General features: G+C 41.9%; 2 protein-coding genes across 13 annotated transcripts in view; one reads left to right on the forward strand and one right to left on the reverse strand.

The window, feature by feature from the left end:
• DNAJC24 (DnaJ heat shock protein family (Hsp40) member C24) overlaps positions 1 to 23,374 on the reverse strand; it is a 170,091-nt gene that overhangs the window by 109,392 nt on the left and 37,325 nt on the right. For 3 of the 6 annotated variants that reach the window (XM_073347781.1, XM_073347780.1, XM_073347776.1), the window contains exon 2: positions 2,672 to 2,817. In XM_073347781.1, the coding sequence (XP_073203882.1) occupies positions 2,672 to 2,817 (146 nt within the window). Of the gene's footprint in view, positions 1 to 2,671; positions 2,818 to 5,459; positions 5,774 to 5,804; positions 6,007 to 23,374 lie in introns of those variants that run through there. The other 3 variants (XM_073347778.1, XM_073347777.1, XM_073347779.1) reach the window with 3 other exon arrangements.
• The window catches only part of DCDC1 (doublecortin domain containing 1), a 420,020-nt gene continuing 402,644 nt past the window's right edge, over positions 5,999 to 23,374 (forward strand). For all 7 annotated transcript variants that reach the window (XM_073347762.1, XM_073347765.1, XM_073347767.1 and 4 more), the window contains exon 1: positions 5,999 to 6,141. In XM_073347762.1, coding sequence (XP_073203863.1) covers positions 6,094 to 6,141 — 48 coding nt within the window. In that variant the 5' untranslated portion in view covers positions 5,999 to 6,093. The remainder of the gene's footprint in view (positions 6,142 to 23,374) is intronic.

Raw genomic sequence — 23,374 nt, forward strand, 5'->3', positions numbered from 1 at the left:
TAATAACTTCAACTGGTATCTGAAACACTGGCTGCCTTATGTTAATTATTCTGAAATCCAGGAGGTTATAATATTCAACAATTCTTAAAATAACATGAGGTTAAATGTTGTATTCTTATACAGATAACAAAACTTTGCCCTATCCCCATAACTTGGCAAGAAAATTTCTGTGTGGACAGAAGGAAGGATTGTAGCTTCTGAGTGGGAGTTGGCTCTGCTACTCTACTATACTCCTACCACCTCTTTGTGGACAGAAATGGCTAGGGTGCCTGTGTATGGCTCTGTCCTCTACCCAAACCAATCGTGCCAATGGAAGGTTTGGAAAATCATAACTGGGCTCTGTAATGAACGAGTATATAGGTTGATGGAATTGTGTCTTCACTCAATCAGTGGAACGACATCATTTCCAGTACACCTCCACATCCAGTGAAAGTGATTTGGAAGGAGTGCAAATTAATTATTTGTATTAACATAGTAATACCCCATCGTGCTAGGCACTGTACAAATAGAACAAAAAGATGGTCCCTGCTGTAAAGAACTTACTATCCAAGTATAAGACAATAGATGGATACAGACAAAGGAGTTCAAGGAAACAATGAGAAAACAGCAGTAGCAAATGAAATTTGCCTCTGAGAATGAAGTAACTAGGAGTACTTTCAAAAAATGAAACTTGCCAGAATCAATCAGTATTAAATAAGAATACCTCTTATTCATCCATCATTGAAATGGGGAGAGTGAACATTTCAGTTTTCAAAAATACTGTTTGTTCAACATTAGGCCCCTCCCACATCCTCCATAATTTTCCTCAGTTAAATCAACTTTTTAAAATATAAACATTTTAGCAATTTGCTTACACTGGTTAGAAAACCTATAGTGGAAATATCCAGATAATTATTTAAATTTAAATAATGTTAGTGTTTGAGCCATTCTGATATGAAGAAGTTATGGAACAGACTTAACTACCATAACTTCTGTGCAGTTATAATTGCATAAATTTTCACCTATTTCTCTAAATAAACACACTCTGTGATGTTGAAAGCAAGGCTTCAAAAGGTGGAGAAAAATAATGAAATCTGAAGTCAAAGTTACTATTCTAACAAAATTTATTTTATTGTACCTAGGTACAATAAGCAGCTTTGAAGAGTTTTCTGTCATTATACTTAGGTACAATGAATGAATTAAGGAGAAAATAACAAATTCCCTTTTAGTTCCAGTAGTTTATTCAGTTTAAATTAGAAACTTAAATATACAAACAGAAAGGGCTTTTTTACTACATTTCCTGTGTTTTCTTAACTAAACACATTATATTTAGTTTTAAATGTATGCTAATCTTAGCACCAAAATACTTGAAGGTCACACACAAAAAAATAGTAGAATGCACAGAAGAAAACCAGCATATCAAAAATGTATCAGCTGAGTTCATTCAGTAACTTCAAGAGATATCATGGTTTTCTATAGTAAGAATAATGATTGTGTATCATGGTCCTTTTATATAGATAAACAGAGTATCATTGAAATCAGTGAATATATGATGTTATAAATGCTAAGATAAAGAGTTGATGCAAATCATAGCAGCCTCTTTGTAATCTTGAAAGGCAACCGGCAAATAGAGGTACCAAATATTGATCAACTTCAGAATTATTTTCAGAATGCACCAGAACAAAGGGTATTGGCTGTTTTGGTTTAAGTGTATATGTTTAGCAACACAGAAGGATCAGGAAGACAGTAGTCATCTCTTAGAAGAGTCCATTTCAAACAGATTATTTGATGGAAATGTAATTCATCTTTAATTTTCCCTTTGAAGCAAGAAGTTTCCATATTTTGCACAGATACTTTTATAGACAGTTATGGCTGAATGTCCTCACTTTTATCGTTTATGGCATTGAGAATACAACTTTAAAGTCAATAGACTTGTGGTAACTCAGAAAGCAATCCACAAATAAATGGCAACTGTCATATTATCACAAACTAAAAAATACTGATCCAGTTCTGCAGAAACTCACATTTCTTTAGTTCTGAGGGAAGCCCTGCCAGAATTGGGCCAATTGTTTTACACCAAAATCCATATTAATGTCCACATACTTCTCTCTTTCTATCCCAATACTAAAATTAGCAAGATAGTTATACATAAAGAAGAGTCTTCCTTTTTTTCAATAAAACTACTCTTCACGCTTGATTTATTCAGTGATGCTACTGTCTAGTGTTTGTGACTTTATAATGGCTTTCCTGGTAGCAAACAGTAATGACCCAAACACTGATTGAAGTGTGACAGAATAAAGTAATCACACAGGAAGGGTAGGATTATAAAAGGAAAAAAAAGATTTGTAAGTTTGAAGATAATTATATTTTTATTCACATGATGAACCAAATCCAACCAAACAGTGGTATATTTCCAGATTGCCTGCAGGGATGGGATCGGATGGGACAGGTGGGGTGGGGAGGGGAGGGGAGGGGAGAGGAGGAGATAGTGTTCTTTTGGTGATGAGGCTGGGGGGGAGGATTCCTGGGATCATAAGAAAATCACAGGCTCTGGAGCTCTACTTGATAGTTTAAAGAACTACCCACACTCACTGACAAAATTATAACACTCATTACACTTGGTTCTATTTATAAATTGAAAACAGTAGTTAGTTTATTTTTGCATTATTTAAATAAGGTAAAATACACTTACTAATAATACCAGCTTCTGATATTTCTGTTTCAGTTCTGTCAGGCTCTCTGATGGTTCTGCACCCAGAATTTTATACCAGTCTTTTCGTGGTATGTGTTCAAAGGCCATTATGTGGCTAACCAGGAAGTGGCTTCTTTCGAGACCTGCTTAACAATATAAATAAAATACTGTAAGGATAATTTAGACTGCATTTAAAAGAATTATGTGTGAGCAACTTGAAACATGACAAAATATGGGACCATGGGAAAATGTGACTCCACCCCTCAATCCCGTCCTAACAATGGCAGCATGGGGTCACATGCCACAATGCAGATGACTGCTTAACATATTTGGCCAAATGGGATTTATTACCTAAAATCAAAGAGGCAGATTTGCTTGTGGCTGATCAATTTATTCTGTTTCTAAGGGCATTATTCCTTGTACGTTCCCTATCTCCTTCCCTTTTTGTTGTTCAACCATTTTTTCCTTCGTCATACTGACCTTTTCGGTATAGAAATGCAAGGTGGGGTGGGGAGGGGAGTCCAAGTAGTCTGGTGTGAGAATTAAATGTGCAATAGTTTATCACATGGCTAATATGTCTTCTGCCTTTCCCCAGTATTATTTCCGCTGTTTTGTTCCCCTCTGCTGCACAGAGGAGCATAGAATCTCACATTATAATCTCAATTTAAACAACTACCAGATTAGATATATATTTCTGAAATTTGGGTTGATTTAACTTGTTTATGCTGTTTTAACTCCATTTCTAAGTAGAATATAGGAAAACTGACTGGAAAACACAATATACCCTTTCAAATTGTTCAAGAACTCAAGTCAAAAGCGCATTTAGTTCTGTGACAAGAACATTACAAAAGTCTTTTTAAATAAAAAATATTCTTTATTTGATTTTGGTAGCATCATAGCCATTTAAGTTATACAAACATTTTCCTTTTAAATCAATAGTTTTACACTTCACTTTTGCTTTTTTTAAAATCATGAAGCAGCCTCCCATTCAGTTTGTGAGAATTCAAACAAAACATTTCTCCCTTGAGCTAAGACACAAAAATACCTGTAATAGTCAAAAATACAGTCATTTTCATAATTCTACAATTACAAAGGTTGTTCATCACCCAACCAAAGCCATTTCCTCTTGCTATTAGTAATTCACTTAGATTAACGCCTAAGGATTATTTTGCAAAATTTAAATGGCCTTAATTTACTTCTGTCTGAATTATTTTTAACCTACAATTTTTACAAGTAACCTATATGCTATAGTAAGACCATACTTACAAGATTAGAGAAAATATTTTTCCATTTATTTTGTGCATTATATTGTGCATTTAGGCAATTTACCTCCTCAATCCAGCAACGAGATCCATGCTGATGAGTCAGCCCGTGCACATCACACTGCAGGGTCAGGGTCATAATTACCCTTTCTGGTTGTCTGGCATTTTCAGAGAGCAACTGGTAAATATTTATTTTAAAATATAGAAAAATGTGCTTGTAAAATGAGAAAAAATAGCAATGGGATTCTGGAGCAGGTTTGGTTTCTGAAAGTACATTTAACTAGTTTTTTAAACTGGCTTAAATTTCAGGTTGATGCCCTTTAAGGAAACATCAAATATTAAAACTGAATTTTAATGGTAATGCATAAAAAAGTTTTAGTGAGAAGTGTAAACACATTTAGGACCCAAGTTTACAGCCAACTCCTTGCCAGCATAGGCATTCATATGAAACTAACTGCAAGATTGGGACCATTGTCAGGAATCTTTCAACTAAGTGAGATCTCAGCTCTGTGGTAAAACACAAGTATTTTACAGGACAGCCCATACTTATAACATTTTAAAGAAACATCTTCTGATCACAGCCACTAAATTTGAGTACTCAAAACATTCTTAAGGTGGAAGGGAAGAAATAAGTTTGTTTTTAACTTCTGGGAAGGTACCATAAAAAGTAAAATATATTTAGAGTGTGAGATTGCTGGCTATCCTCTTTTAGGGAAAGTTGTATATAATGGGGAAAATAATCCTTTTCTTTTACATAGCACCTATCACCTTGAAAGGTCAAAAAACATTTTTCAAACTGGAGCACAGATACAAGCAATCCCTTCCACTTTTGTGCAAGAAATAGATCTAATTTCTCCCCTATGACATAACATGAGCTGAAAATGTCTTTGCCCTGCGCTAAGGGTGCAGATACACTTGAAATAACAAATCGTACTTTGGCACATATTGTAGAGTCTAACACAGACAAGAAATAAACTTTATTTCACCATGACCCCCTTCTGACAACAAAAATTACTACACGAAACCCAGGAGTGGGGACAGAAGTCTGAGCCCACCCAAGCCCAATTGCCCCAAGTGAGGGGGCCAAAGCCCGAGCCCCACCACTCCAGGCTTCAGCCCCAGGAAGGGAGCCTATAACCTGAGTCCTGAAGCCCTGGGCCTCAGCAAGTCTAAGCCAGCCCTGGCGACACCATTAAAATGAGGTTGCGACCCACTGTGGGGTCCCAACCCACAGTGTGTGAAACACTGCTCTACAGGTAGTGCTATTCATAGGGTTGCCAACCCTCCAGGATTGTCCTGGAGTCTACAGGAATTAAAGATTACTCTTTAATTAAGGATTATGTCATGTAAACCTCCGGGAACACTCCCAACCAAAAACTTGGCAACCCTAGCTATTCAGGAGCCAACTAAAATACCAAAAAGGAGCAAGGCATCCAGAAAACACAAGAAGAACATCTACACGTGAAATTATTCCAGAATAAACCACGCCCTTTGTCTTCACTAGGGAAGTGGTGTTTGTACTTTACCCTGTGTTTAAGACACCCCGGTACAACCCTCGGCCTTGTCTACACGTAAAGCGCAGTAGTTTCGCCTGAAGACCCCCCGCTTTCACCGCCGCGCAGGCGAGGCCGTTGCAGGTTTCCATCTAACGCAGGATCAAAGAGCAGCTGCCCGCTCTGCACCAGCCGTAACGCCGGTGAGCACCAGGGAGCCCCGGACCGAGCCTGGCGCCGAATCTGCGGCAACCCCGGGGGTTTCAAACACGCACTTCCCTAACCCCTTGTGGGGCGGGCCTGAGCCCAGCGCCGCTGCCCCGCTGAGCCGTCAGACAGGGTGAGGTGCGACCACCCCTCGGCAGAGACCAGCCTTACCTCGGCGCTGGCGCCGGCGCCGGGCCCGGCCAGAAGCCCCAAGAAGCCCGACTTCAGGCGGCGGCGCCAGCGGCGGCAGCTTCCGCACAGGGCAACCTGGCGCCCCAGCAATAGCCTCCGAAGGAAACACGCTGCTCTCAGTCGAGCCGGGAAGAGACCCCGGGCCGCGCGCGGCGGGTGGGAGGGCGGTGTCAGAACCGAAGCGCGGTCGAGGGGCTGTTTCCAACCGGGCACTAGTGGCGAAAGCACCAACCGGAAGTGGAGTCCTGCCTGGGCTGACGCTGTCTCCATGGCGACAGAGGGAGCTTCAGATCCGCCAGAACGGCTGCAGCGCCCAGTAAGTAACTGGGACCCCACGTCCACAGCGGGGCGGCGGAGACCCCCCTAACACTCCTTCGGGCCGCCGAAACCTGGGGCGGCCACAACTCTCCTGTCCAACTGTCTGGCTACGCCCATGGACACCGGTAGCCAGGTGCGGCCAGAGCCAGAAGCCCCGCGGCTCAACACCCTCCAGCGCCCCAGCTCGGGGCGGACGCAGCCTCCTGTGGGTCCCACACCCAGGGGACACCTGACCTAAAACCCTCTCGCTTCCCCAGAAACCTCTAGCCAGAGTCCCCCCGCCCCCCTTCTCGGCCAGCCTACCCCAGCCAGTCCCTAGAGATCCATTCATCCCCCACACCACCTCGGCTTATAGTGTTCTGAAAAAAAAGGGGGTGGGGGGGGGGAATTATCATACTGACAAGTCCGCCAAGGTGAAATTCAATAAAGACAAGTGCAAAGTACTTCACTTAGGAAGGAAAAGTCAAATGCACAACTATATAATGGGGAATAATTGCCTAGGCAATCTGGGGGTTACAATGGATCACAAATTGAATAGGAGTCAACAGTGTGATGCAGTGGGGGAAAAGGCTAACACCATTCTAGAGTGTATTAGCAAGAGTGTCATATGTAAGACACAGGAGATTATTGTCCTGCTGTACTCGGCAGTGGTGAGGCACCAACTGGAATACTGTGTCCAAGTCTGGGACCCACACTGTGAGATGTGGACAAATTGGAGAGCGTCTAAAAGACTGCAACAAAAATGATAAGAAGATAGAAAATCTTGATAGGTCAGATTTTAAAAAAACTGGGTGTGTTTTATCTTGATAAAAGAAGACTGATAACAGTCTTCAAATATGTTATGGGCTGTTATAAAGAGAATGGTGATCAATCCTGAAGGTAGGACAAGTAGTAATGGGCTTAATCTGCAGCATGGGAGGTTCAGGCTAGATATGAGGATAAACTTTCTAACTACAAGGGTAATTAAGCTCTGCAACAGGCTTCCAAGGGAGATTGTGGAATCCCCTTTATTGAAGTTTTTAAGAACAGGTTGAACAAACACTTGTCAGGGAAGGTCTAGGTTTACTTGGTTCTGCCACAGTGCAAGGGGGTTGGACTAGATCAGTGGTTCTCAACCACGGGTCCATGTACTCCTCGGGGTATGCAGAGGTCTTCCGGGGGGGTACATCAATTCATCTAGATATTTGCCTAGTTTTACAACAAGCTACATAAAAAGCACTAGTGCAGGTCAGTGCAAACTAAAATTTCATAAAGACAGTGACTTTTTTATACTACTCTATATAATATACTGAAATGTAAGGAGAATATTTACATTCCAATTGATTTATTTAATAATTATCTGATAAAAATCAGAAAGTAAGAAATTTTGTATTTTTATTCTGATTTTGTAGGCAAGTAGTTTTTAAGTGAAGTTTAACTTAGGGGTACGTAAGACAAATCAGACTCCTGAAAGGGGTACAGTAGTCTGGAAAGGTTGAAAGCCACTGAACTTTAGATGATCTCTTGAATTACCTTCCTGGCCTATGTTTCTATTATTCTATCATCTGGAAGTAGCCACTGTCATAAAAACTTGCTTAAAATTCACCCCTCAGTAATTCAACTGAATTTTAAATTTTGATTTTTGCTAGCTGTGCAACCTCTCATGATCCTTCCCCCATATACTTTAAATACTGCCCATTCCCAGTTCCCTCTGGGTTGGTAGATCTTTTTACCAAGCCTGAGGTGCCTGTTCTCTCAGACACGCCACCATAGTAAAGTGCTGCAAGATTAGATTTTAGATGAGAAGGTTGGGCCCTCCTGGCTCCGCCAGATTCTTATTAGACAAAGGCAAAAAGAGAGGTAGGAGGAATAAAGTAGGTATGTATATGAAGACAGAGGGTTGGGATTGAGGGAGCAGGATCCTTAGAGTCACATTTTATGAATTAAGAAAAGGAGGACTTGTGGCACCTTGGAGACTGTTAGTCTCCAAGGTGCCACAAGTCTTCCTTTTCTTTTTGCGGATACAGACTAACATGGCTGCTACTCTGAAACCTGATTTTATAAATTGCTCACCATATGGCCATGAAAATGGTGATGTCTTGTTGTTCCCTCTCTCTATCTGTGCTGATAAGAACATCTTTTAGTATCAGGAAAAAGATGCATGTGCCTCAGTGGTAAATCCCTGACCCCCAGCATGTGGTGGTAGCTGTGATGGTGATGATGCTCCAGTCTCCTTGCCAAACTCAGAGCTTACGGCCATTCTCTCACTGAGCAAGGTGGTAAGTATTCCTTAGAAAGTAAATGTCCAAAAAGAGATGGCATCCTCATTTAAAGTAAAATTGAATATTAACGCAAGTTTTTGATCATTCATAGACCTTTCCTCATCTTATGAAGGTTTGGACTTGTTGCTCTGACAATTCTGTAACCTCACCATTAGTCTGCAAAACCCTTAATCACCAATTATTTTAGTCCAAACAAATTTAGTCCACACAGTTTATTTGAGTTTGCATTCTGCTTTCTTTCAGCAACAATGTGTTCATTGGTTAACCCCCGTACTGTTGCCAATTTTGGGCATCACACTTTAAGAAATATATGAACAAATTGGAGAGAGTCCAGAGGAGAGCAAAAAAATAAAAAATAAGAAGTTTAGAAAGCATGGCCTATGAGGAAAAGACAAAACAATTGGGCACGTTTAGCCTAAGAAAAGAAGGCTAAGGCAGGATGTGATAACAGTCTTCAAATATGTATAAGATTGTTATATGACCTCTAAGGGCAAGACAAGAACTAGTCAGTTTAGTTTGCAGCAACGAGATTTACTTAAATACTAGGGGGAAAAGTAATTATAAGGCCAGTTAAGCACTGGAACAGCTTACCTAGGGAGGTTGTGGAATCCCCATCACTGGAGGTTTTTAAGAACAGGTTGGACAGACATCTGTCATGGGTGGTTTAGGTCAGGGTGGATTTGATTTAAATGAAATTGATTTAAATCACTAGTCAGGAAGACTCAATTTAATCATGGATTTCTACATAAAAGTGCATTCTTGTTGGTTGTTATAACCTTAATACAGGAGTGGGCAAACTTTTTGGCCCGAGGGCCACATCTGGGTGGGGAAATTGCTTGCAGGGCCATGAATGAAGGGCAGGGGGTTGGGGTGTGGGAGGGGGTGCAGTGTGCACGAAGGGGCTCAGGGCAAGGGATTGAGGCAGAGGAGGGATGTGGGGTGTATGAGGGGGCTCAGGGAAGGGGGTGGGGTGCACAGTGTGGGAGGGGGCTCAGGGAGTTGTGCAGGGAGGGGTGCGGGATCAGGCTCAAGGCAGGGGTTTGGGGTGCAGGAGGGTGCACAATGTGGGAGGGAGCTCAGGGCAGTGGTGCAGGGAGGGGTGTGACAGGGGGCTAAGGGCAGGAGGTTGGGGTACAGGAGGGGTGCAGGGTGCAGCAGGGGGCTCAGGGCAGGGTGCTGGGGTGCAGAGTGCAGGAGGGGGCTGGAGTGCAGGCAGGGGGCTCAGGAGGGGTGCAGGGTATGGCAGAGGGCTCAGGGCAGGGAGCTGGGGTGTGGGCAGGGGGTTGCGGTGCAGGAAGGGTTCAGGCTCTGGCCCAGCGCCACTTACCTGGAGCGGCTCCGGGGTGGCAGCAGCACACAGTGAGGGTAAGGCAGGCTCCCTGCCTGCCCTGGCCCTGGCCCCATGCCGCTCCAGGAAGCAGCCAGCACCATGTCCCTGTGACCCCGGGGGTGGGAGGTGGGAGCAGAGGTCTGAGCACGCTGCCCTTGCCTGTGAGTACCTCCCCTGAAGCTCCCATTGGCCGTGGTTTCCCATTCCTGGCCAATGGGAGCTTCCGGGGAGGTACCCACAGGCAAGGGCTGCACACAGAACTCTCTGCCCCTCCTCCCCCAGGGGCCGCAGGGACATGGTGCCAGCCGCTTCTGGGAGGCGCAAGGTCCATGGTGCCACGGGGGTGGCAATCCCGCGGGCCGGATCCAAAGCCCTGAGGGGTTTGGATCCGGCCCATGGGCCGTAGCTTGCCCACCCCTGCCTTAATAGATATTCTTCACAACTCAGAGATAGATGTAGGTTTCATTTTTAGAAGGTACACACTATACATTTTTAAAATGATTTATTTTGAAAACTTTTCAGATTATTTTTACAGCTATATCAGAAAATGAATGATTGTTTGGTTATTTCATTTACCAAAGGTAATTGAAGCAGATATTTATGAAGTCATTGGGAGGTGAACTATCTCCAATTCAACAGGTTAATCATTAATATTTGGAGGATTTTCTTGCCATGCTGGAGAGGAGGAGAACATCTCCAGATAGACATTTATATTGTTTTACTCAACTAAAACAAATGTTATGTATTCTGGATTTTTTTCTTCAAGAGCAAACATATAATATTTTAACAAAACAAGCATATGAATTTTTGAATTTAGTTAAACATGCAAGTTTTTTAAAATCAGGTTTGTTTTTGTTAAAATTGTTTTTAACTAAAGTAGTTAAATGAAATATTTAAAAAAACAAAAATTAAATCGACTATGTCAGCCAGGTCAACATGAGAAACTTAAAATATTGGCTTCTGCAGCTAACTCATTTGTCTTCACCTTCATTTTCCTGTTCGTTCATAATCTGGAAAAGAAAAACAAGCTTTCCTGCTTTTTCAGGTCCCAAACGATTTCTCAATATGGAATGAATTAGTCCAAAGGAAGAAAATATTCTTTCTACACTGGCAGAAGAAGCTACTGCTGTTAAAAGTGAGATTATCACTTCAACAGTCTCTGAATCCAAGTGCTTAAGTGACTTCCACCAGTTCACTGGTGTGACTTTCTTTAAAACATCATCAGCAAACATATTTCTTGAATGGTTCACCCTTAGCTCTGAAGTTTATTATAGTTGGCATTATGGAGGGATGATTGCTGGATGTCCATGTCATAGCCAGCTCCCCTTCTTCAGCAGTTAAGATTTGACCCTGGTACCGAGTATTGAGATTGTTTGTTTGAAAGAAAATGACCTGGAGATAGTGCTTGTCCCATTCGTTATTTTAATGCTTGTAATTTTAACTCTGTCATTGCATATTTCTTTTTTTAAGATCTCACTCAGTTCCTTCCAAATTTCAACAGCATCAGGAATAAAACAGCTATTTCCCTGCATTTTGTTCAAGGCTACAGAAATAGGCTTCAGGGTACTCAGCATGTGTTCAACATTTCTCTTAAGCCCATTGTTTGAGAACTTTGGCTGTGACAGTGCCATCTATTTTTTCACAATTTTGTTCACAAACTATCATCAGATTAGGCCAGTTCTTGATACAGTGCTCAAAACAGTCCACTACGGAGTTCCATCACACACAACACAACACATCCTGTGGGAGAGTTAGCTTGGTTCCTCCCACTTTTTTCAGAACAGCTCCTGCAAAGTGGTTGTTAGGGAAGTATTTTGCAATTTCAACAACATTAGCCTTTATTTCTGGAACATTGAAGTCTTTGGCTAGGAGGTGCATCAAATGAGCACTACAACCGTATGTTATTAGCTTGTGACTCTCTTCTAAATAATTTCTTCTCATTTGGATACATTTGCAGCATTTTCTGTGACCAAGCTGCATACTAGACATTTGAATTTTTTTTCACAGTTTGTTATAGCTTTTACTGCTACTTCTTGTAAGTATTCTGCTGTGTGTGCTTTTCCTGATGTATCAATTGTTTCTGTAAGGAAGACATTCCCTTCATCTGTTGTCACACAAGCACATACAACAGGATCATTGCGGACATTGCTCCACCCATCAAGACTCAGGTTAATAATTTTACCCTTTAGACCTTTTGCACACTGCTCAATTTCTCTTTCGTACACTTTATCCAGCAATTTGCCTAAGACATCTGCTCTGTCGGGTGGACTGTATCCTGGTCTTAATGACTGAACCACGTTAATGAAGCGTGGGTTCTCAATCATACGGAAAGGAGAATTTGTTGCATAAACAAACTGGGCAATTTTTTCATCAATTACCTCTTTTTGTAATCTCCTGGTTCTTATCACAAATTTATCTATGGTTGTTTCTGGATGATGGAGATTTTTTTTTCTTTTTGCTACAGGAGATATACTGTGGCTATGTGACATACATGATGTGACTGAAACACTATCATTGGCAGATAACTCTGAAACTATAGAAAATGATGGTGATCTTGAAAGTGGATAGTCTTCAGAATCCTGTATGTTGAGGGTGGATTCTCTTAAACAAAATAAGTCAATGCAGTTATTCAATTATTATTACCATACTGCTGATTTAGTATTACTCATTGCATTCACTGACACTCAATACTACTTTAAAGGTGAAATTGTAAAAAGAAGATCTGCCTATTTCAGCAATTTATTTTTTATCACAACTGCATCTAAAATGATAGTACCATAGAGTAACAACTATATTTTTTGCTCAAACATGAGAATTCAAGAATAGTCCAGAAGGAAGACAGGCAATCCTTAAGAAAGAAGTATGAAATAAAGAAGTTTACCAAGCTGAAGATCCTGCATGTTCAGAAACGTTCCTTTCATCATCTTCAACACAGCTTCCTCCTGAGAAGGAACACTTCTCATGATGTTGTTTCATTTGGGCAATCAGGCCTTGCATTTCTTTGTTGCATTGTTTGCATTTTGCATGCATGCCTGTCTTACCCACAGGTAGAGGAACTTCATTAAAATATTCCCAAACTGGATCTCTTTTATGGCTTGCTGCCATTATAGGTTTTCCCTTCTAGTGAGAGAATGGTATGGTAGATCTCAAATCAATGAAGGCTACACTCAGAAAGACCTCAAGACTTCTTGGAATATGCTGCTCAAACAGTTTCACTTTTGTTTCTCCTGCCTGTCCCTCCCCTCTCAAATTTATCTGCAGACTTCTTCTCCTTGTCCAGATCTATTCTGCCCCCAACAATCTTCTGTTCATTGAACTTTTTGAAACTTTGCACTTTTAGAGAGAGGTAAGGGATTGACTCTGTGTACACAAATTTGCAGAGGGACAATAGGGTTGAGGTCTGTTATTTCTCACCTCTATATATTATTTATTTATTTATTTTAAACCATTTTTGTTGTTAACAAGCATGTTATCTCTGGAGACACACATCCACAGTTTGAGAACAGCAAAACTAAGCATCTCTGGTGGTGTCTTCTAGACTGAGCACTGAGTCTCATTGGGTAGATAGAAAGATTAACCTAAATAATCTATACAGAAGCCCCTGGAACCCCAGAAGATTGGGTCCCTAATCCATGAACTATTGGAACTCATTTACAAAACTTTTCTTAAACATTACATGAATATATTGTCTCATACTATAGAATTAGAATTTATAATCCCTATTCCATGATGAGATATCTTTGAGCTATAATGTATCTTAATTAAAACTATCTTTAGATAGGTTTTTCCTCAAAAAGCATTTATCAAAAAAAAATCCGATTTAAATTAAAAAAATCCAATTTTTTAAATTAAAAAAAATCACTGATTTTTATCCACCCTGGTTTAGGTGTATTTCATCCTGCCTCAGCACAGGGGATGGACTAGATGACCTCTTGAGGTCCCTTCCATTTCTACATTTCTATTATTCTAAGCCAGGCTGTGCCACCATTGTGCAAAGGAGAGATATTGTGAAGAGCTGGCAATATGGCTATTGGAGTTGTCCTGTGACCATTAATGGGGAGTGGGAGGGGTTAGTTAGATTGTCAGCACACCGAAGACAGTGCTGTCTTGCAATACTCAGATAATGTAATGCAGACAGTATAGATGCAAGTGGCTTTACGGTTAAATGGAGAAAATACCTATCATCTGACCTACAAGCTCATTCCAGAACTAAGAATCAAGGTGAGTTCCTTCTGTCTTAGATATTGTAAAAAAGGCTTCTGTGCGGTAAAATTCTGTCCTTTTCTATACCTGTGTAATAAAGAGTAAAAGTGGCCCTGTAATAAGAACTTGGAATGCAGTACATGAACAGGTGTAACACAAGGCAGGAATGCCCTGCAAATGCAATTTAGGAAACAATTCTTTTGATGAGGCATGAGGCACAATAGAATCCAGATCCCTCTCTCAGAGCAGTGTTGGTTTCTGCAGAGCTAACTGGAGTAAAAAAAGTAAACATTATTTTTTCACTAAAGTCTCCATATCTTTTATTAAGCATGAGTTAATTTACAGTCACTTTTCAGAGAAGAATTATACTGTAAATATAGTTTTAAAAATTTCTGTATAACCTATATATGGAAGACAAGGTTTCTCTCTTAAGGCTAGATCCTGCAAATGTGGTCTCCTGGCGTACATCACTGTCCCTGCACAAAGATCAGTTAAATTCAATCCATCCAGGTGTATAGATCAGTTTGCAGGATCCAGCCTTCAGGCCCCAATCCTGCAAGCTGTTTCACATGGGGTTCACCCATATGGAATTCACTGCAGAATTGGAGCCTAAATATAATTCAAACCCAGAGGAGCATAATCTCAGAGACTTTAGATGGAAATTATGAGGGTTTGCTGTTCAAAGAATAGGTTTGTCATATTTTATTTAATATATTATTACAGAAAATAAAGTGTAAAACAGATGCCTTTCATTATGTATTAATTCAGGAAGAAATATGGTACTTTTACATTTAGTAAAAACCAAATCAGTATTTTTATAGCTTTTTAAAATAACATTATTTCAGGGGTTACAGAAGAGGACATGCATACTCTGAGGCAAAATAGGTTTACATTTTGCTGCAAGGTCCCTAGTTTCAAGGACCATTGCTGATTTCCATACAATTCCAGTCAAATTAAAAATAGGGTATTTGGGTTTTTAATTGAATTAACCATGAAAATAAATAGTACAGTCCACTCTGTTGTTGTTTAAATGTGACATTAAATGCAATGTATTTCATGTTGCTCCAACATTTTTGAATTACATTAGCTTTTTTATTGACAGTTCATAATTGCATTATAGAGGCTGTTGTTGGGAAGCATTGGATTCTGACTATTGGGTAGGGAACAGTTTGAGTTTTTGGCACCCACGTGGGTTTGGGAGGTGATTTACGTTTTTGGCATACAGAAGGTTGAGGTTTTTGACAATCTCTTCTTTTCCTCTGTTCCTTGGGGGACGAGTTGGAAATTACTTGAAAATTTTGGGGGGCTGGAACTGATTGTTGGGGAATTTGAACCATATTCCTCATTGCCCACATCCCAATATCCACCATTGTATCCAACAACTATTTGTAATGTAATCAAATTTGCTTGGTGTTTCTGAGAAAATAATCAACAATGAAATGAATAAATTATCATCATTTAGATTTAGGGCACATCTACACTGGCAAAGTTAGAGCACCGGCAGTTACAGCGCCGCTCAGAGAGCACAGAAGGAAAACCGCTGTTGTATGTTCACACTGACAGCTGCCTGTGCAATAGCGTGTTCACACTTGTGGCACGTGCACCGCTATTTGGAGCGGTGCACTCTGGGCAGCCATCCCACAGAGCACCTCTTTCTCTTTTGCCACTAAGCCAAAGAGGGAAAGCGGAGGGGGTCACGGGACATCCTGGGTCCAGTCCCAATGCCCCATGATGCATTGCTTCGCATCCCAGCAAACCCTGAGCTTATGGCTGCATTTGGCGCCATCTTTCAATGGTTTTTGTACTGCGCGCCCTGCCTCTTTCAGACTGCCTCTTTCACTCTGACCAACACGTCACGAGTGGCAGTGGAGTTATTCCTTAAACTACAAAGTCAAGAGGAGTGCGACGTTGATCTCACCACACGTAGTAGCTATGACATGAGATTGCTTGTGGCTTTCATGGAGGTGCTGACCACAGTGGAACACCGCTTTTGGGCTCGGTAAACAAGCACTGTGATCATATCATGATGTACATCTGGGATGACGAGCAGTGGCTGCAGAACTTTCACATGAGGAAAGCCACATTTATGGGACTGTGTGATGAGCTCACCCCAGCCCTACAGCACAAAGACACAAGAACAAGAGCTGCCCTGTTGTTGGAGAAGCGCGTGGCTATTGCACTGTGGAAGCTGTCGCTAACCAGTTTGGAGTGGGAAAGTCGACTCTTGGACTCATGTTGATGGAAGTGTGCAGGGCCATTAATTGCGTCCTGCTCCGAAAGACCGTGACTCTGAGCAACGTGCATGACATTGTGGATGGCTTTACACAAATGGGCTTCCCTAACTGCGGAGGGTCAATAGATGGCACATTCCAATTCTGGCACCAGACCACCTAGCCACCGAGCACATTAATCGCAAGGGGTATTTCTCAATGGTTCTCCAGGTGCTTGTGGATCACCATGGACGTTTCATGGACATAAACGCAGGCTGGTCCGGAAAGGTGCATGATGCATGCATCTATTGGAACGTTGGCCTGTTCAAGAAGCTGCAAGCAGGGACTTTCTGCCCACTCCGTGGCTTCTTTCTGTTGTGCCGCGTTCTCATAGATACAAAGATACATATATATTTAGGTCAGAAGGGACCATTATGATCATCTAGTCTGACCTCCTGCACAACGCAGGCCACAGAATTTCACCCACCACTCCTACAAAAAACCTCTCACCTATGTCTGTGCTATTGAACTCCTCAAATCGTGGTTTAAAGACTTCAAGGAGCAGAGAATCCTCCTGCAAGTGACCCGTGCCCCATGCTACAGAGGAAGGCGAAAAACCTCCAGTGCCTCTTCCAATCTGCCCTGGAGGAAAATTCCTTCCCAACCCCAAATATGGCGATCAGCTAAACCCTGAACATATGGGCAAGATTCATCACCCAGATACTACAGAAAATTCTTTCCTGGGTAACTCAGATCCCAACCCATCTAATATCCCATCACAGGCCTTTCAGTCCCTCTTCTCGCTGTCCCGCCACTCCTTCAATTCCTGTTTCTCAGTGGCGGAGTGCATCATAACTTCACGGAAAAAATCCTCCTTAGTTGTTCATGGCCGCTTTCTAATTCTGCACAGCCATTCTGCCGCCGATAAGGGAGGCTGGCCTCCCAAGGTCATCTCTGTGAAGTTTAAATGCAACATTTTACAGAAGCAGTATTGTTTGCAACACAGACAACACTGATTCAGTGCTTTAAAACACAGCCAGTACTCACACACCTGTCCCTAACTGGCTGGCCCCAGGCAAGCACACCTGAGCCACAAGACCCCCAAAATGGTGAGTAGCCACAGGGGCAGGGTGAATCACTCTTTCTGGACCTTGCTGTATACTGGGCATGTGGCTCTTGTGGAGAGCCAGTACTGTAGTGGGGGGCTTGATAATCATTCCTGTCCCCACACTTTCCACAGGATGTGATCATTATGGAAGATATCTCACTGCTGAGGGGGAGCAGGGAATCAAGAGAGGGTCTTCTCTGAGCCTGCGGCTTCCGTCCTGGTCCCTATGCGGCTCGCCTGTGTGCAGCAATGGTTCCCCCCGGCCCCACGTGACGGCACAGTGGGGCGGGAAAGTTACTGTTAATGGGGCAAGAAACAAAGCAGCTCTCCCGAGGAACCTGCAGCAGCGGATTGCCCAGTATCTCCACGAGAGTTTCCTGGAGATCTCTGAGGGAGATTCCCTTGAAGTGAGGGAGTCTATCAACATCCTGTTCCGCAAGTCAGAATAGGCATGCGGTGGGAGACAAGCCTGATTTCTGCAACCCTCCTGCCCCCAACAAATCGCTTCAGCAATTCCCAAAGTCAGATCCAATTAGCAGGGGCCTCCTCTCCTGTTTGCGCTTCGCCAAGATACGACTGCTGAGACTGGCTAGGCTCCTCTGTGGTAGAAAAGAGCTCCTGACTACATGCATCCCTGGCCTCTGAGCCATCCTCTGCCTCTGAGTCCCTCTCCCCCTCTGTCCCAGATTTCCTCCTCCTGGCTCCGTCCACTCTTAACTGGCACATGAGCTAACAAAGTATCCACGGGGCCTTCACAGTGGAGGTGGGATTGCCACCGAGTATTGCGTCCAGCTCTTTGTAGAACCGGCAGCTCTTAGGCACAACACCAGAGAGGCTGTTTGCCTCCCGCGCCTTGTGGTAGGCTTTCCGCAGCTCCTTCACTTTTACCCTACACTGCAATGTGTCCCAGTCATGGCCCATTTCTGTCATGCATTGTGAAATCTGACCATAGGTGTCATAATTCCTACAGCTGGAGCGCAGCTGGGACTGCACAGCTTCCTCTCCCCAAATGCCAATGAGGTCCAGCAGCTCGGTATTGCTCCAAGCGGGGGATTGCTTGGTGTGTGGAGCAGGCATGGCCACCTGGAAAGATTCGCTTAAACCACTGCACGCATCACCGAGCAAACAGGAAGGGGACTTTCAAATTTGCAAAGGAATGTCTGGGGTGGGGATGATGGTTGGTCACCTGAGGGCAGGGCAGTAGGATTCAAACCGATCACCAGAGAGAGGTGAGAACGGGCATTGTGGGACACCTCCTGGAGGCCAATTGCAGCGCTGTAATCGCCATGGTGTCTACACTGGCACCGCAGCGCTCTCGCCCCAGTGCAGAAAGCTGTATGCCTCTCATGGGGGCGGTTTTTTTAGAGCACTACAACTGCACAGTTTCTGCGCACTAAGTGGCTTGGCAGTGTGTGCACCTCGGGAATTACAGCTGCAGAAAGCTGCTTTACTGCGCAGAAACTTGCCAGTGTAGATGGAGCCTGAGATTTCAGATATAACACCCAATTGAAAAGAGCTGTACACGATCATATAGCTGGTCCTGAAATTCTGAGCAATCTCAAACTACATTTGCTACAATGGGAGTGGAGAGTACTAAACAGGTTGTAGGATTGTGCAAGTAGAGCCTCTGTTACAGTCTGTGTGTTTGCAGACTTAAGAAGACACCATACATCAGTTTGCATTTAGTGCACATTTGGAGGGTTTTCCTCCCAGCTATGAGACCTAAAAATGTAATTTTAAAAAAAATGCAACTTTACAGTCTGCTGTACAATTCTGTTAACCCGCGTTTACTTTATTTCAGAATGAGAGGGAGTAAATGCATTATAAGCATAACAAAATATCTTTCTGAATGACCTCTGAAGTCAATGAGGCTTTGAATGGATAGAACAAGTTGCAGGATAGGAGCCTTACTCTCACTCCCCTGCATGTTCAACTGTCTGTCAAATAATTGGAACAAAATTAGACTATTTGATGCTGTAACAGTCTTTGTAACAACTACAAATTATAAAAACTACGTGAAGGAGGGCACTCTAAAGTTTTCTCAGCTCTGGACATTTTAATACACATATTGTTCTCACCATCTCTTTTGGGATTCTTTCTTATGCTTTTTTACACATTCAAATCTATTGTTCAGCTCATTTAATTGCTCTGATAGACCCCCAATCCTTAAATTGGATCTGCACATTCAAGTCAATAGCGCTCTACACAAACATAAGCATCCATCCACATGATCTGTGTGTAAGATCAAAGGCTCTGATCCAAAAAGGCACTTAGGCCCAGTTTTTTAAAGGTATTTAGATGTTGGTGTGCTCTTTTACAATGCCTAACTGAGCTAGGAGCCTAAATTTCATTTTCAAAAGGGATTTAGGCACTTAGGAGCTAAAATCCCATTGACAGTCTATGGAATTTAGATTTTTAATTTTTTGGAGCCTAGAAAACCATTGGTATAACAATGTGATGCACAATGCCTGAGTTAGGCATCCTTTACAATGAATGGTGAGAGATAGTTGCCTAAGAAAGTGATGCACAAAAATCATCATTCTAGGCAGGGTGCCACCTAAGTTATCCTATGTGAGATGCTGATGAGAGGGGTTTGTGCTAAGCCTTGCCCCTCTTACACAGTTAGGTCCCTAAGTCTGGATTGCAGGGAGGTACCTATCTTTGCTAGCAATCCACAATCTGGAACCCCTCTCCTAGAGTCAGGCATCTTAGGCACCTATGCTATTTCTTGTGAGAATGAGTTAGAAACTGGCCTCACTCCACATAAAACAGCTGGAGGAGGAGGTGCTGATAGTGCTAGTGCCCACCTTATAACTTTTAGTCGAGCGGTTAGCATGCTCATCTGGGATGTGGGAGACCTGGGTTCAGTTCCCCCTTCTGCCTGATGGGGAAGAAAGGATTTGAAGTGGGATCTCTCACCTCTTAGGAGCAGTCTCTGATCACTGAGCTGTGGGATATTCTAATGTAGGGCTCCCTAAATCTCTGGTGTTGAAGCTGTTCCACTGTATATAAATAATAATGAGTCATTGAAACAGGAGGTCTGGACTCTGGGTTTTCTACCTCCCATCTGGGTGCCCTAACCATGAGGCTACAGAGACATTCTCACTCTTATGCTCTGTGTCCCAGTGACTCTTTAAAGTATTTATCCAAGGTTCAACAGGAGATATTCAGGGAGCCCCACATCAGAATAGCCCATAATTCAGTGGTTAGAGCAGAGTGGGGACTTGAACCTGGGTTTCCCACATCCCAGGTGAGTGTGCAAACAACTGGATTAAAAAGCATACAATGGGTACTACCACCAGCTGGATTTTCAGTGGCTTCTGAGCATGCATACCTTTTCTTCTTCTAAAACAGTGACCTCCTAATAAAAACATCTTTGACTGGACCCTCCTCCCTGTTAAACCAGCTAGAAACAAGCATCCAGACTTTCTAAGGAAGAACCATGGCCCAGATCCTCAAAGCTATTTAGACACCTAACTCCCATTGATTTCAATGGGAATTAGGATCCTACGAGAATCTAGGCCCTTGACTCTCTTATAAAAGCATGGAAACAAGGAGGAACTGCCTCCACAGTACCATCCTTCCTTCTGGACCATGCAGGGTCTGCACTGTGGGAGGGCCAAGAAGAAGTGGACAGGGTTGGGGGGAATGCACATCATGGAAATTAGTCAGAAAAGATAAAACAAGCTGCAATTGTTTGTCTGGAATTCTCCTAGCCCGTATCAGCCACAACCAGAGGTTTGCTAGCAGTGGTGCAATGCAGTATTGCCACCCCAAACATTCAAAAATGATGAATCAGGCCCCCCAACATTATGAAATTGGCTTAAAAATAATGAGATTTTAAAGAAATTGGGTTCTATTTATTTGCCATCCAGGTTTTTTTGAGCCTGAAGGTTGAACTTGGGTCATATTTTCTAGTTTTACTTCACAGTCATGAGGGCTAGAAACTTAGTTTTTTAAAAGATAAAACCAGAAATTCTCATGTAATCACTTTTCTCCTGGAGCTGGGGCTTTGAATATCATGAGACTCCTAATAAAATCGCACAAATTGGCAACACTGGCAAAACACAGGGCCTGAGACTCTAATGATCTCTGTGACGGGAACCTTATGGTGACTTCCTCTATGGGAACCCCATTCTGTAGGTGTCGACAGAACAGCATGATCTGGGCCATAGAAAGTAATATATATTTGATTACGAATATATTGTAGATTCTTTTTTAATGGCTATCATTAGTTGTTGTAAAAGAGCATGATATGGGAGAAAATTAAGCAATTGTTTTGTTAAACGACATGTCATTATACACTGAGGTATTGTTAGAAATTGCTGTTTGGTAAGGATACGTAGTTTGAGTTAATATAGAATAATCCAGATCCATGCTGAAAAATTGTCTGAATATTGTTTGGTTAAAACAATTAATATTTTAATAGAGAGGGTTTTTTTAAGATTGTGACTTTTTATCATGCTGCATTGTGATAGAAGAGTAGGAGAATATCTTTGAAGGTTATGGGTTTGTAATTTACTCCAGATGCGGAAATTAATTGAATTCAAAGTTTGTGTTTTATTGGGCCAATAAAAGATATGTATAAATGATGTACTTTGCCCTTTTCATTTACATTCTTCACAACAAGATGAAACTTCTAAAATATTCCAAGCATCCCTACATTTGTATCTTTGGTAAATAGCCTGCATTTTGCAAGCTGCCATTTAGGGTTATTAGATTATTTTTGTTTTTGTAATTTTGTTTGTGTTGGTTTTATATTTGTTGTACATGTGCATAAAAGGTATAGCAAGAATACAGATAAATACATGTAAAGAAACAGCATAGATTACGCAAAATATGGAAAGACAGATCTTTCTGAAATATACAGACTCTGGATTATTTACGACCCTGTACAAAAAGGCTCTCAGGACAAGGAGGAAATAAAATATATATGCTCTGAGGAATTAGAAATTTGGTAGAAAATAGTTTTTTATATCTAAAGAGCTAAAGAGTGTATTTCATTCCTGTGGCCCCAGTTACGGAAAGCACTTAAGTGTGTCCATCCCTATTCAAGCGAGCATGTGCTTAACTTTAAGCATGTGATTTAGTACAGTTCTTAATAGGGTTGCTTTCCTGATTCCTGACCTATAAGACAAAAACTTTTCATATTTATTTCAATTATTATTTACTGATGTAAGGCCATATCCTGCTCTCCACTCATCCAGACAGTCCCATTGACTTCAGACTGAGCGCCCAGTACTCACACACAGCTCACATAGATTCATAGAGTTTAAGTCCAGAAAGGACCATTAGGTCACCTAATCTGACCTCCTATATATCACACGTCATTAAATTTCTCCCTGTTACCCCATATGGAATCTAATAACTTGTGTCTGACTAAAGCATGTCTTCAAGAAAGGCATCTAATCTTGATTTGAACACATCAAGAGATGGAGAATCCACCACTTCCCTTCATAGTTTGTTCAAATGGTTAATCACCCTTGCTGTTAAAAGTTTGTGCATAATTAGTAATTTGAATTTGTCTGTCTTGAACTTTCAGCCATTGGTTCTTGTTATGCCTTTCTCCACTTGATTAATGAGCGCTTTAGTACCTGGTATTTTCTCCCTGTGATATTCTGTAATCAAGTCACCCCTGAGTCTTCTTTTCGATATGACTGAGCACTTCTCTGTAAGACTAAATTGTAGGGCATTTTGCCAGACCTTAAATAACTGTTGTAGCTCTTTTCTGCACTTGCTCTAATTTCTCAACATTCTTTTTAAAATATGGATGCCAGAACTGCTCGTAGGATTTCAGTATTGGTCTCACCAATGTGATTTCTGGCCTATTGCTTTCAATGTGACTGTTCTTCTCTGAGTAAGGGGAGCAGGATTTTCCCCCAAATTGGCTTTTCCATTACTCTGTAGTAGACAATTCATTCAAACAGTTCATATTGGAAGTGCTGAATCCTGATTTCCCTCTCCTGAAAATGACTCTTTTGTCTACAGCAATAGACAACCATTTTTAATCAGTATTGCATAAAGTTAGATCAGTGAGTATGCCAAGATTAAGTAAGCATTGTTCATGAGGCTGCAGAAAATCCTTGGAAGATGTAGGATTTTCAAAATTAAATGGATTA

Source organism: Lepidochelys kempii, chromosome 6 (genome assembly GCF_965140265.1).
Source record: "Lepidochelys kempii isolate rLepKem1 chromosome 6, rLepKem1.hap2, whole genome shotgun sequence".
Lineage (NCBI taxonomy): Eukaryota > Metazoa > Chordata > Testudines > Cheloniidae > Lepidochelys > Lepidochelys kempii.